This window comes from Cryptomeria japonica, chromosome 11 (assembly GCF_030272615.1).
Source record: "Cryptomeria japonica chromosome 11, Sugi_1.0, whole genome shotgun sequence".
In the NCBI taxonomy this organism is placed as follows: domain Eukaryota; kingdom Viridiplantae; phylum Streptophyta; class Pinopsida; order Cupressales; family Cupressaceae; genus Cryptomeria; species Cryptomeria japonica.
In genome coordinates, this window is record NC_081415.1 from 184050808 (window position 1) to 184065006 (window position 14199).

Below are 14199 nucleotides of genomic sequence, written 5' to 3' on the forward strand. Positions count from 1 at the left end.
CAAGTTATGCTTCACACACGAACAAGTACCTAATTTTCAGGAAGTGCTCGATTGGAAAAATAATAAAACAAAAATACTCAACAAAAAATTACAAAAAGATACACAACTTATAGTGCTCACTCTTAACTATCTTTTTGCAAAAGGATTTGTCAAAATACTAAATCTAACTATGACTTCTTTTATGCGCACGTCAGACACTATGTTATGTTTTTCAGAAAAAATCAGGGTCTATTTTTTGTGCGCGAAGGATTTGACCCCCTTAATATTATCCAATTTTGAAAAAGTTTAGTAGTTTGGAAACTAGATTCATGGTACTACAATATTTGTTCTTTTATTATCTTCATATCTTGAGTGGATGACTTTCAAATTTTGCCTCCAAGTTTAGGTTCACCCAATTTCAGAAAAAAAGTGTCCACTTATACCCCCCTTTTTTACCACCATCTTTGTGCACTTACCTAGGTTCAAACTGGATCCACCATCTATAATAACTCTCTTGATTTTGTGTTTATGTACAATGGCATCAATGTGGAGGGGTTTGTTATGCTAAGGGTCATCAGATGAAATGTCTTTAGAAGAAAAGACAAGGTGATGTTGTGTGGCAAGGTTACTGATTAAGGCTTGAAACTATGTGACATTGATGTTATATAGTACGTGTGATGCTAGAAAGGCCTGTTCAAGGATTTTGTTGTGGACTGGTGAAGTCTTGAGGAGCTCAAGGATGGATATTTACATAGGCATCTTACCAAGGTGATTAAGGATATTGTATTGGAAGGTGGATGGTACAAAAGAAGAAGATGGAGGCGAAGCGCCTTGGATAGTTACCCTTGCTCTTCTAGTGGTTACATTGCAATTGTTTGAAGGAGGTGGATTCAAAGGAGAGGCTCCTTGAATGACTATCTTTCTCTAAGGTGTTTTGTTGGATTATGAAGATGTAGGGACACCCTAGATAGTTATCCTTCCCCTATGAGGTGTAGGTGTGGAGTCGGCTCCTTGAGTGGTTATGGTGTTGACCTGATGTTTTGATAGTTCGATGCATCCTTTGATGGAGTTATATCTCATGATGGTGCTGGTGTAGTTATGAGGAATGTCATGCAATGATGAACCTTTATCTTTACCATGCTTAAGGAAAGGGTCCCGGTACATTTTAAGTTTATCATTGGTGTTGGTTTTCTTTACCGCAATTTCAATATCACCCTTCTCAATAAGGTCCCAAATGTAATTTTTTAACCTCATGCACTTTCTAGTGTCATGACCTTGGACACGATGATAATCACAATATTCATTTTCATTGTACCATCGGGGTTTGGGTTGATTTTCATCAAATGAATGGGTCATAGAAAAGGCCACCATATCGGCTTGGACAAGCTTTTTGAAGACCATCTCTATGTGCTCAGCAAGCAGCGTGTATTCTCACTGAGATTTATTGTTAGGATGGGATGGTCAACCAGGAATGAAGATGGTGTTGCAGGGTTGAGTTTGATTTTGTGTATTAGATTGGATGTTGGATTGGTTGTTTTTATTGGGTGGATTGGATGGTATTCTTCACGTTCGATTCATACTTGGCATTTTTCCAGTATGTTTACTCCATGAATGTCTAGGATTACTATAAACATATTCCTCTCATCATGAGATCTCTATTTTTGGTTAATCTAGAATATGATAATAACTAGAGAGAACCAAAAGATCTGAATTTATTTAGAGAACATTGCTTTTGAGGTCATAGATGTGTGTTGCATGCTTCTAATCCTCATCTTAATATATAATTTATTGCTTCAATGTAAAGAGATATCTAGGATATTATGCAAATGTTGGGTCAATCTGAGGTGGTGTTTTACATTTACAAGTGATGAGGAAATAAATATGAGAGAAAACTTTCCTTCAAATTACAAACCTTGCGATTTCAGTCATTGGTTAAGGTAACTCACGTTTTGAATTAAGAATAGAGAAATATGCCCTGAGATAATATCAAGTAGTATAGGGAAAGGTGGATAACGAATTAGACTCCATGACCATTCAACTATTGCTTGGGGACAAGCAATCTCGGGAAGGGTAGATTGTCATGTCCTAGTCTACCAACAAATTCTTACCCACCTTCTAGTAGGAAGAAAACATAAATTAATAAATCAGGATACACCATTGATCAGAAAATCATATCATTTATGAGAATTCATTATTTTCTTCTGAGAAGGGAGATTGGCAACAAACTACATCCACCCTAGAGAAAGCAACTGACATGCATAATAGCAGTTTGTCAATTGAATTAAAGAGATTGGTATGCACAATAAGGACGTGGTTATTAATAACTAATCTTTAATAATCTAAGAGGCAAAAGAGTTCATAATCCTAAACAAATAAATATTAACAATCAGTTCTAGGCAGCCACGAAGGGACAACAATCAATATGGAAAAGACACACCCTTATGAAGTAAGACGTCCCTTAGAAGGAAGAATGACTCTATGCCTCCTCTTAGAGGCTATTTAAGGTTGATCTATAGTGAAGAAGAACAACATCAATTAGGAGATAAAAATGGAAAGGAATCAAATCCCAATTGTAGAATTGGTGAGAGTGATTAGTAGACTTTGTTAATTACAAAGAAGTGCTAGGTATGTATATATAGTATTTATCATGTTGAATCACTCACCACGTCTTCAATATAATAGTGTTTGAAATGATAAGTAATGAATATATATTACCATTCCTATTTTTATTATTAATATGTATATGTGCACAACTAATTATGGTTGATAAAGATTTCTTTAATACTTTAACCAACAAAGCCTCTCATTATGGGGGTAGAGCATAATATATAATAAGGGATCTAAGAAGCATATAAGTTCCATTCAAGTAGAGAAATCCTGGGTGGGGCCAAGAGGCTCAATGACAAGTTTCATTACATGCTCTTGAGGTTGATGGAAAGGACTAAGTTCGAGGTACCTTATATGATTTCCCAAGGTACTCCATAATGTAGATGAATTGTTAGGGGAAGTCTTATTGAATCTATCATACCTTCAAACATAAAGGAAACATAGATAGTGGGTGTAGATACAAGCTTTCCACTAGGTAAACCACTCTATGTTGGATGTACAATGTGCCTACCACTTGGAGCCAAGAGGGTGAGTGTTCATTCTTGAACTTAGTGTGAAGATTGCTTAGGGTCGATCATACCATGCTCCTTCATTCAAATTCTATTATGATTAGACCTATCTAATGAATTATGATAATTATATGTATTTGTGTGTGATTACTAATCTTAATGAAAATAATTGACATACATATATATGTATATATACATACATATACACACACACGCACATATATATGTATATATATAACATATATACATATACATATACATATACACACATATACATATATATACATATATGTATATATGTATGTATACATACATACATACATATATATATATATATACATATATATGTATATATATATATATATACATACATATGTATATATATATATATGTATACATATACATATGTATATATATATATATGTGTGTGTGTGTGTGTGTGTGTGTATGTATATATATATATAATATATATATATATATATATATATATATATATATATATATACATATATATATATATACATATGTATATATGTGTGTGTGTGTGTGTGTATACATATATATATATATATATATATATATATATATATATATATGTATGTATAGATGTATACATGTATACATGTATATATATACATGTATACATGTATACATGTATACATACATATATATATATATATATATATATACATGTATACATACATGTATACATATATATATATATATATCTATACATATATATATATATATCTATACATATATATATATATATATATATATATATATATATATATATATATATATATATATATATATATATATACATACATACATGTATACATGTATATATATATATATATATATATATATATATATATATATGTATACATGTATACATGTATATATATATATATATATAGATATATGTATATATATATATATATGTATATATATGTATACATATATGTATATATATGTATATATATGTATACATATATGTATATATATGTATACATATATGTATATATATGTATACATATATGTATATATATGTATATGTGTGTGTGTGTGTGTGTGTGTGTGCGCATACACATATAGATATACATATATGTACATACACACACACACACACACACACACACACACACACACATGTTAACTCAGTACAGACCTCGGGTGCGATTGATCGGGAACTAGTTTACAATGTTAGTGATCCTAACCTCTGTCACTCATAGTTCTCGACCCAAGCTTATATATATATAGTTTAATATGGTTGGAGGACTTAAGCTAGGGTTTATCTTGTTAAAAAGACAATTTAAAAGGGTAAAGTTATACCCCTAACTATATTACATTTCTTAATTGAATGGAATTTGTGATTGTAGGGGAAATTGTAGAATAATCTCAAAAAGGGACATTGCATCTTATTTTGGCCTCTTCTATCTACTTATTTCACACCAAAAATTGTGTGAGTTAGACCTCAATTGGGCTAGGGGAAGAGAAATTTATTGTTCATGTTCCAATAACCATTCACTCTTTGCACACCAAACCCATCAATTACTTATTTAAAAAACCCAAAAAACAAATAACTAAAAGTCTATTAATAAATTTCACATGTACCAATAGCTGCTCAATTTTTAGCATTTTTGGACCATAATTAATTTGTACACTTTTATTGGTACCATAGTGAATGACTATTGGGCCATTTGTGCATAAGTATTGGCAATTTTAAGTGCACAGTTATTGGGGCATCTTTAAGCAAGTATTGGGCAACACTTTGAAATGTGTACTTTTTGACTCTCACATGCATAAAAAATCCCACAATGTGCATCATTACTACCTATAAGTCAAAACAATAGTAATAAGCAGTTAAGTTGCATGTAGGGACAACAAAAAAAATCATTAAAATCCGATGTATCGTTTAGAATTTGTGACTGCACAAAGTTAGCTATAACAGCTACTGGTACGCTTCCCCTATGAGCATCTTTGCTCTCCAATTGATATTTGTCCTTATAGGAGCGTTTGGGTAATGATCATAAATGTGATTAAATTCAATAAGAGAATATTTCCTCTTTATTCCTTGGGCCTTTTTCTCACATTGAAATGCAAATTTCATTCAAATTTTTATTTTTATTTCACTGTTATTATTTGGAGATGCATTCAACTTGATGTTCCATTTGGTGTTTTATTCCACCCAAGTCCTTAAAGCTTCTTTGGTGACAATCTTTGGCCATCTATTCATTTTTTTCAGAGAATTTGAGAGAGAAAATAGAACAGTTGCCTCAACCGTGAAGGTATCTACTTTTGCTAGAATAACATCATAAGAAACTAAAACTTTAATTTGAATTTATTTGTGATCCGACATTTTTAATCCTCCATATTTATTGCATCAACTTTTCAATGAAAACTATGTGTATTTTTAGTTTTGATGTTTTGCCTCACACTTTGTGATTGTTCTCTTTGTCAAAATTAAAAATATACACAAATTGTTAGCCCGTAACTCACACCCATTAAACATCGTGATAATCCCTAATAGCCTAAATAAATTCTAGATGGTTTTCTAATCACAACTCAACCTTTCTACTTCGACTTTGTAATGTAAAAGGTGCTCTTTCACTTCCCAAAATTCTCTTTGCAAATTTTCCAACTAAACTTATCATTAAAGTATCTCAAGATATTTGTATTCTTCACTTCTCCTAAATATCCCTTTTTATTCAAAAACCAATGTTTGAGGATTACTCAATTAATTATTCACTCATTAAAAATTGTATTTTATTTATTTTTCCTTTAAAATATCATCTTATATTTTTAAGATCTGTACGTCATCTTTCTTTTATTAAATCAAATTATTTATTTATTTTTATTTGTGAATAAAACTTGAAAAATCAAATTCATTTCAAGAGATTATTTTGGCTAATGGATGTTTCTAGAAGGTTGAGCTTCTCTGCTCAAGGGACTGCTACTTCTAGGTGTGAGATGTAGACACCCAAAGCTAAAGATCGATCTTGATGACTTCATCCTCCTCAAGGAATTCTAAAGATGATGGATCTTCTAGGGGAAACCCTCAACATACTGGTGTTGGTGGTATTGGTAGGGATAATGTTGTGTTACTTAGTCTTTCTTTTCCATTTATAAAAGAGTTACACACAAATAACTTCATGGAGGCTCTTGTCATCTTGTATGCTATGGAGAGAGGATGTGCTCTTGGATAGAAAAAGATTTTTAGTGAATCTAATTCATAGGTGTTGGTGAATTTGTTGAATGAGGTGTGATTTTTACCTTACTATTGACTATTTCTGTTTTTTTTTTTATCAGTAAAGGCAGAGCCAGATTTGTATTAATAAGTTTAAATACATATGTTTGTCACAAATTTCTCAGACATTCAAAAATCCTTGCTCTTTGAGAGCATAGAGATTTTATCAAAACCTGAAAAACTTTAAACTTATGTTTTAGCCATTTTTCTAAACCATCAGAGGGTTTTATAGTCTAGGAAAGCAAACAGACTATTAATGATAGAGGTAGATTTCCACCTACCTAGAATAGAGTTTTTGAGCTTAAAATTAAACCTAAGAGAAATATACATATATAATTTAGTATCCAATAATCAAAATGAGGAATCCATAGAAAGCCTAGCTTGAAGAGGGAATGTCGGGTTGTTGCAGCTGCTTCCTAGGATGACCTCTGCCTCTGCCTCTGCTTGCAATTTCCTGTAGAGCTTCAGCTGACGGGTGCTCCTTCCTTGCTCGTCCACGTCCTCTGCGTAGAGGGCGACCTCTACCACGACCAATTCCAGTCCCATGACGACCCCTGCTAGCCTGTTCCAAATGTGGGTTTTCATCTTCTGGTTTTGGAGGTAGGATACCGTTGAGTCTTGTAAACTGAATAAGGTCCTCCTCCCTTCCAAAGTCTTCTGAATCCTCTCCCAGAAACTGCCATTTGAGATAGCCAAGGCCAACACCCGCAAACACTCTATGCCTATCTAGATCATTCCCTTTCAAGTCAAGCAGGAAGGGATAATACTTAATCAATCTCCATGAGCGTTGAAGAGGATTCTATCTCCTGGTCAAGGGGCCCCAAAATCATGAATTGCTTTGTTTAGAATTTCCTGGAGCTCTTGGGTAACTTCCTCCGGGAAGAGCTTCTTGGTGAGAGACCAGATTGCCTGCTTGGCGAGTTTTAGGTCAAGTAGGGAGGTGACAAACCTTGAGGAAATGCTGGTGTTGTCCCAAGGATATTCATCTCTGTTGAGGTGACCACTGCCCAAAATCATCTTCATGGCCAAAATGAGGGGAAAATCCGAGAAGAGGAGGAGACACTTGAGCCTTAAGTCTGTGATTTTCCTGAAAGAAACTTGGCGCGTAGATGCCGAGAGAGAGATTGGAGTGTCAGCTCCAAAACAACAAGTGGGTCTGGGATACACGCTCATGATGAAGCCAAAGGGAGGGTCGAACACCATGAAGGGCGAAGAAGGCTGAGCAACAGAGAAGGAGAAGGACTTTGAGATAGAAAGCAAAGAGAAGGGAATGAATGCAGAATGCAGAAAACAAATGCGAAGAAGAAAGATGGCACACTGTTTAAAGCCGAGTAATGAGGGTCGGGATTGCAATAAATTTGCCAATAAAGGTGGTGGAGGATGTTTGTCCTTGTCAAGCCAACTCACTTGGACGGGCCATGCAGACCTTAAATTGATTTGACAATATGTCAGCGATCTCGAGATGAGGATCAGAGAAGGCATAGGTCATGACTACGACTTAGATGACGTGCTTAACTGCGGGCCCACCCTCCCGAGGTGGGATAAAATTTGAATTGATATGACCGTTAAACTTAACTGCCATGGTTAAGTTTAAAATTAACCTTATAGCAAAATGATAAGGGCTACTGCAAGATCCTGAAGGGAAACTCGCATGTGGTTGAACCTCAGGGACCCGAGCATGTCAATTGCAATGGTTTGAGTGAAAAACAGAAGGATACTCCTGATCCCAACCGTGGAGAAAAAATCCTTGGGCGGCTAATTTTGAGAGAGCATCTGCCTCTAAGTTTGCTTCTTTGTAGATATGCTTAGTTTCATAATTGTCTATCTTATCCAGGCTTGTGACTATGCTTTCTAGAATTCCCTACAGCCTCCAATTTGGAGTGATTTTCCTCTTGATGGCATTTTTTTTTTAAATACGTCTAAAAGTACTTAAATTGTAACTACTTTTAAGTACACTACACTCTCATCTATATATACATCTCCTAGGAAGGATCCATTCTTTGATTCTGACTCCAAAACGATAGTACGGATTGACCATGACCCCATTTTTTTACAGTTAACGATAATCCCCAAATATTGGAAATTTGCTTGGACAGAAGAGAGCAATTAGCAATATATTTTACTCCATTAATGCCAGAGACCCCGCCGAAGCCCGTGCCAGTGGACCTTCTAAAACGTCGCTAAATTTGTCAGCTCGAATTCTTTTCCCAATTTTCTTCTGATTCCTGACAGTGCACATGGAATGTAGGTCATATAATCCCTCACCAGATTTGGCGTAGATTCCCACCCATGTGAAAGTTATGCCCTGCACATGAAACTGCCTCTAAATCCACTGCATAAACGATGGCTTACAATGAGAATGTGCAGCCATTGCCCCTTTGGACAAGTGCACTCATTTTTAATAGGGTCTACTTGTTCTTTAATTTAGTTTAGTTTGTTGATATAAGTTTGATTCAATCTTTTTTAATATTTGATAATGGGTCATAAAGTGTGATTCAAAATATTCTAGAAAAAAATTTGACAGTTAAATTTAAAAGTATTTGAAGTTCAGAATTGACTAATTCAAATTTATTGCTTTCAAACACAAAAGTTATGCATTTGATATGTGAAATTTGTAGTTATTTTACAGAGACAGTTGATTTATATTAATAATTTCAAAGAGGACATGAAAAAAATTATCAGAAAACTTCATAATTTTAGAAACTAAAGTAATCTATTTTACACGATTCATATACATCTTAAAGTTTCATTCTTCAAAATCTATGATCACTGATTAAATAAGAATCTTTTTAATGGCAAGAACAACACCACACATTAGCCATCTCAATACAGACATTTTTAATGATATTTTGATTACTTCTACAATTTTATTATATTTTTTTCATTTTAATAATAGGTTAAATGTTGTAATGTAGATTAAAATAAAATTATTAAACTTCTTCCAATTTTTTATACCAACCAAATCAGTTCCCTCAGTTTCATAGTTAATATTATTACTTTTACAAATGTAAAAGTGGTATATCCATTGTTTATAGCTCCTATGATTTCTACACATACAATTACTATTTATATAATTGTTGTGAGTGGCTAGTAGGGATAACTTCAAGAAACACTTGCTAAAAAATATGTAAAATCGGCAAATGGTAAATAAATTCCAGAAACTATGAGAGTTACAAATTGTACGTACATTGTACTTCACCAAATGCAATGAGGGTAGTTGAATTAAATTTTGAATCAATGGTGGCAACTGTCTTAAAGTAACTAGTAAACATGATATGTTATTGGCAAATTAATTTAATAATAACATGTGAGGATATACATCACCTTACAGTTTGAACTACTAGCTAAATTTTGATTCTTAAATTTCAACTATTAGTCAATTGACAAATAATAGCCACTAAAAAATTCTAAATGACTAACCATACATCTAATGTTAGACTTTGATGACACCCTTGCATAAATAGACCAAATGTCAAAATGATGAAAGTGATGACCAAGTTAATACCACCTTGGGAGGACTGAAGTCTCTTCTCTATTTTATGGAAGACATAGAAATTCACTGTCATATCATATATATCAACTTTTACTACTATCCTAAACAAAACCCAGTTGCATTACAATAATGAAATTTCTAGCAAGCTATGTGTTGTTATTAATACTGAGTATAATTTATTATCACATACATTTTCTCTCTTTTTTGGGAGTGATTTTATATTGGTATCAACAGTAATAGATATTATAATTTGTGCAGTTTGTTGGATGGTCAAATGGTATATTTCTCAAGTAGGAAGTCTCAGACAATACCTTCCCATATAATACCTAATGAATTAGAAAATTCTATGTTCCTTATGTTATGGGTATGGGCATGTGATCAAATGATACGCTGTTCCAGTATTTGCTGCTGCTGTTACTTGCACCAGTCCCAATGACAGACAAGTGAGCCACCTTAAAACCATAACAAAATAATAGAATATGTATTCAAATATTTATGGTGTTATTTTGGCGATCTGTTCTCACAGTTGGAATCGGATTATGTTCCCTAAAAGTCCTTATAATGAGCAATTTATTCCAATAGTTTCAGTAGTTGATGTTATGTTAATCAGGCTTTTGGTGATTGTGTAGCTTTGACAGCCTAGAGAATTACCTTTTGGTGATTTTGTAGCTTTGACAGCCTAGAGAATTACCTTTACTTAGTGGATCATCAGAATCATCTATCTTCTTTTTAGGCATTGGAAATCCACCATCAAGCTTAGATTTCCACACACCACCTTATTACACGTTCAGATCAACAAACACCCTGTTTTAGTACATGGTAATGTACTATCAAAACTAATCACTCCGAAAACCCAGCTTCAATTACCCCTTTCATTTTTCCACAATTCACACCTGTGCTTAGTCCCGTTTAGAGATTAAAACAAGTACTTTTGCACCCAGTCTTGTTTAGACTTTAACACTGTTACTTTTTGGAACTCAAATCATTGTCTTGGCAATTGCTCTCCTTTGCCACTAGCTCATAGCCAGTTGGACCTGGGTGGTATATCTTTCTGTCATATTTTCATCTACAAAATTAGTTGTTTAGTTGTTTTATGTAGATGGAAAAGCAAATAAATTGAAAAGAGTCATCAATTAAATTCATATAGTTTCCACAGTTCATGAAGATCAATAGTAGTTTTCTGAATTAAACTGCGTATAGATTTTAGACATCAATGTCGATCCATCATCAATCCATCATCAGAATGAAATGCACAAAGAGAAAGAATTTGTGAGGGCTCCTGGCAATATGCATTTTTAGAAATTTCAAAAATACTGCTGATGCCTTTGATCCTGGAGTATTCTTTTCTATTCAAAGTTTGGAGAACGCTATGAGAATCTCTCTTAAATTCTCAAAGTAAACCAGATTCCTTTACCGGAATTTTTGTTTCTTATCGTCTGCCAGGTACTTCACATGTTCAATTACTTATTACATCTACATTCAACTGTTCTGTGAATTTTCTTAGCATAAAATCTAAAGGCCACTTAGAATTCTGAACATACCATTCCTTCTCTGAGTTCCTCAAAGTTGTCTGCGTTATTTAGACTCCCTGAAGGAATTCCTCAAAGCTGTTTACATAATTTAGACTCCCTGGAGGAATTCCTCAGAGTTTAGATGATTTAGACTCCCTGTAGAAATTTCTCTTCACATAGGGAAACATACAATTGTATTCCTTGAGTCTTATAATTCTTACTGAATTCTCAAAGCTAGCCAAGGCCTTTCTTGTCCACATTTTTTTGGAATTCTTGATTAATTTGCTTCACAATTTTAAAGAAGTTTTTGAAAGTCTTGATTCATTTGGCTTAAGTGTCTCTCCTTGCACCTCTAGATTACTAGTTTGCGAGAATCAGTTCACAATTCATTGTATGTTTCTGATTCCGGTTCTTAATTCTATGGGGATTGCATGATGTTTTTTACAGGTTTAATTTGTTCTTGCTTCTGAGGCAATTGGTCAGCTCCAATCTCAGAATCTGTTGGGGTTGTTCTGTTGGTGCCTCGTAAACATTATGTAAAATACTTATCAATTTTAAAAGAATTACAGCCCTACTCCATTCCATTTTCCTCCCAGAATATTTGTTTATATGGATTCTCCTTAGCATTGTACAAATTGTTTCATTCATTTAGTTTCTTGCCATTAGGTCTCTGAAAGGTTGTTTTATCAATTTTCTTAGTTCTGACCAGATTTTAGCTCATCATGGATCCTTGCACTTTTATCAAGGTTTCTATAAGTTCTTTGGCTTTGAGGGTACCAGCAGCCTCAAAACCAACAACTTCACGAGTTCACTCTGCATGCTCCCCTTGCTTTTGTGACATTAAGCTTCCAAATAACCCTGTAAAGACTCTGCCACTTCCTCTGCTTTCACTAGATTCCCCTGCACCAAATCAAATCATTGCATCCACCTTCTACCTTGATGAATCTTCTTTTCAAAAGCAAATTACTACCTCTGTGCTCGGAAGAAAGAAGGCTTCAAACCCTTGCTTGGAGGTGGTAGTTTATACTGGAAGCCGAGGAGGTACTTGTCGTTTTGGGACTGAGAAACAGCTAGGGAAGTTTCGTATTGAAGTTGATGCTAAATGGATGGATTCAAGTCCAATAGAGGTTCACAATGGGTGGGTTCCCATAGGAAAACGAAAGGCAGGAGAGCTGCACTTAAATGTTAGAGTAGAATCAGATCCACGATTTGTTTTCCAGTTTAATGGACAGCCAGAAGTCAGTCCACAGATTCTGCAACTGCAAGGAAAAGTTCATCAGCCTATTTTCAGCTGCAAGTTTACCCGTGACAGAGGCAGTCGCGCCAGGTGTATTTTCAAACCCTAAAGCTTCATAAAACCCTAAAAGATGCGTAGCTTGTTGAATTGGTCATAAAGACCAGGCAATCTTTAGTCGCTTGGGAATCATTTCTAAAGCAATTTTGCAAATGATCTCTCCGTTTACAATTAAGCATCACAAATATTTTCTCATGATGCTTTTTTGTCTCAAAATTTCAGATTTCGAGTTCCATCAGTATAGGTTATATGTTAAATATTAATTGAATTTTCTTTGCGTTCAGATTAAATCAGCTAGATCCATGGACACATGAAAAAGACAAAAAGGACAGGAAAGGATGGCTAATACTAATCCATGATCTTTCCGGTTCACCAGTAGCAGCTGCATCAATGGTGACTCCATTTGTTCCATCTGCAGGCACTGATCGTGTCAGCCGCTCAAACCCTGGAGCTTGGCTTATATTAAAGCCAGGTACTCAAGGAGGAGACTCATGGTTACCGCTGGGGCGTTTGGAAGCATGGCGGGAGCGAGGTAGCAAAGGGGAAATTGGGTGTAATTTCAAAGTCACAGAGGAAAGAAGCGGATTTTACAGAATTGCTAATAAAATTCTTCTGTCTAAAACTGCCATAAGTTGCCAAAAAACCAGCAAAGATATTGTAAAAATTAACATGGAGCTTCCTGTTCAAGGAGGATTTATAATGAGTGCAACAACCATCCATAGTGAACACAAAAAAACAGGTAAATGCAGTAAGCTTCAAGTCCAATTGGCAAAGAGACATGTAACATGTGTTGAGGATGCTGCAGTATTCATGGCGCTTGCTGCTGCTGTGGATCTGAGTGTGGATGCATGTCAGCCTTTTTCAAGAAGGTTCACAAAGGATCTTGGCCTATCTTGTGCATCATTGTGATTCAAATCTTCTGGTTTGGTGATTTTTTCTTAGGTAGAAGAGGGTACAAGTGGTTTGAATTTTTTTAATTTTTTGGGAATCCATTAGAAACATTCTATAGATCAAGCCTGCAGAGCCTGGTTGAAAAAGATCTTAACTTCAATGGAACAGATGCCAAATAGTGCCATTTTGAATAGAAAAGGTGGCCATTTTTGGCAATCCAGAAGAAAACTGGAATTTGTAATAGATTGTGAGTTCTACAATATTATTGTAATTCTGAAGACATTTGAGGGGGGTCTTGTGGGAAATGAATGAAGAAAACATTTTGTATCCTTGATCATTACCATTTTGTAATATACATGTTGATTTATTGGAGACAAGCAAGGAGGTTCAGTAGTTTACTTATAACATCTGAAGTAAGATGGGCTTTCACAGGGACAATCTGCTGAAGATTTAGATAGAATATGTAAGATCTTTTGTTTATAAGAAAGGAATCAGACAACTCTACTAAAGAACGATTCTGTATAGTCGAGTTCAGATATTGATTCCAATGAATATAATGTAGAAAGTTAATTTGCAGGCCTTTTTATGGATGATCGGGATCCTCCTACTTCCTCTGCTCTAGCTCTGTTTAGCAGTTTTGGTTTATGTTTTTATGTTTTGCGCGC

General features: G+C 34.5%; 1 protein-coding gene across 2 annotated transcripts; it reads left to right on the top strand.

The window, feature by feature from the left end:
• The first annotated feature begins 10861 nt into the window (after positions 1–10861).
• On the top strand, positions 10862–13986 carry LOC131031378 (uncharacterized). 2 transcript variants are annotated; one of them, XM_057962481.2, is made up of 3 exons: positions 10862–11281; positions 11797–12676; positions 12928–13986. In XM_057962481.2, exons 2-3 carry the CDS (start codon positions 12072–12074, stop codon positions 13550–13552), a joined length of 1230 nt encoding a protein of 409 aa, XP_057818464.2. In that variant the 5' UTR covers positions 10862–11281; positions 11797–12071; the 3' UTR covers positions 13553–13986. The 2 variants fall into 2 exon arrangements, with proteins under 2 accessions (XP_057818464.2, XP_057818465.2); XM_057962482.2 differs by having other exon boundaries at positions 10862–12676.
• The last annotated feature ends 213 nt before the right edge of the window (positions 13987–14199 follow it).

Coding starts and splice junctions, on each gene's coding strand:
- LOC131031378 (XM_057962482.2), top strand. CDS start 12,072: ATGGATCCTTGCACTTTTATCAAGGTTTCTATAAGTTCTTTGGCTTTG. Junction 12,677..12,927: donor GACAGAGGCAGTCGCGCCAG/GTGTATTTTCAA, acceptor CTTTGCGTTCAG/ATTAAATCAGCTAGATCCAT.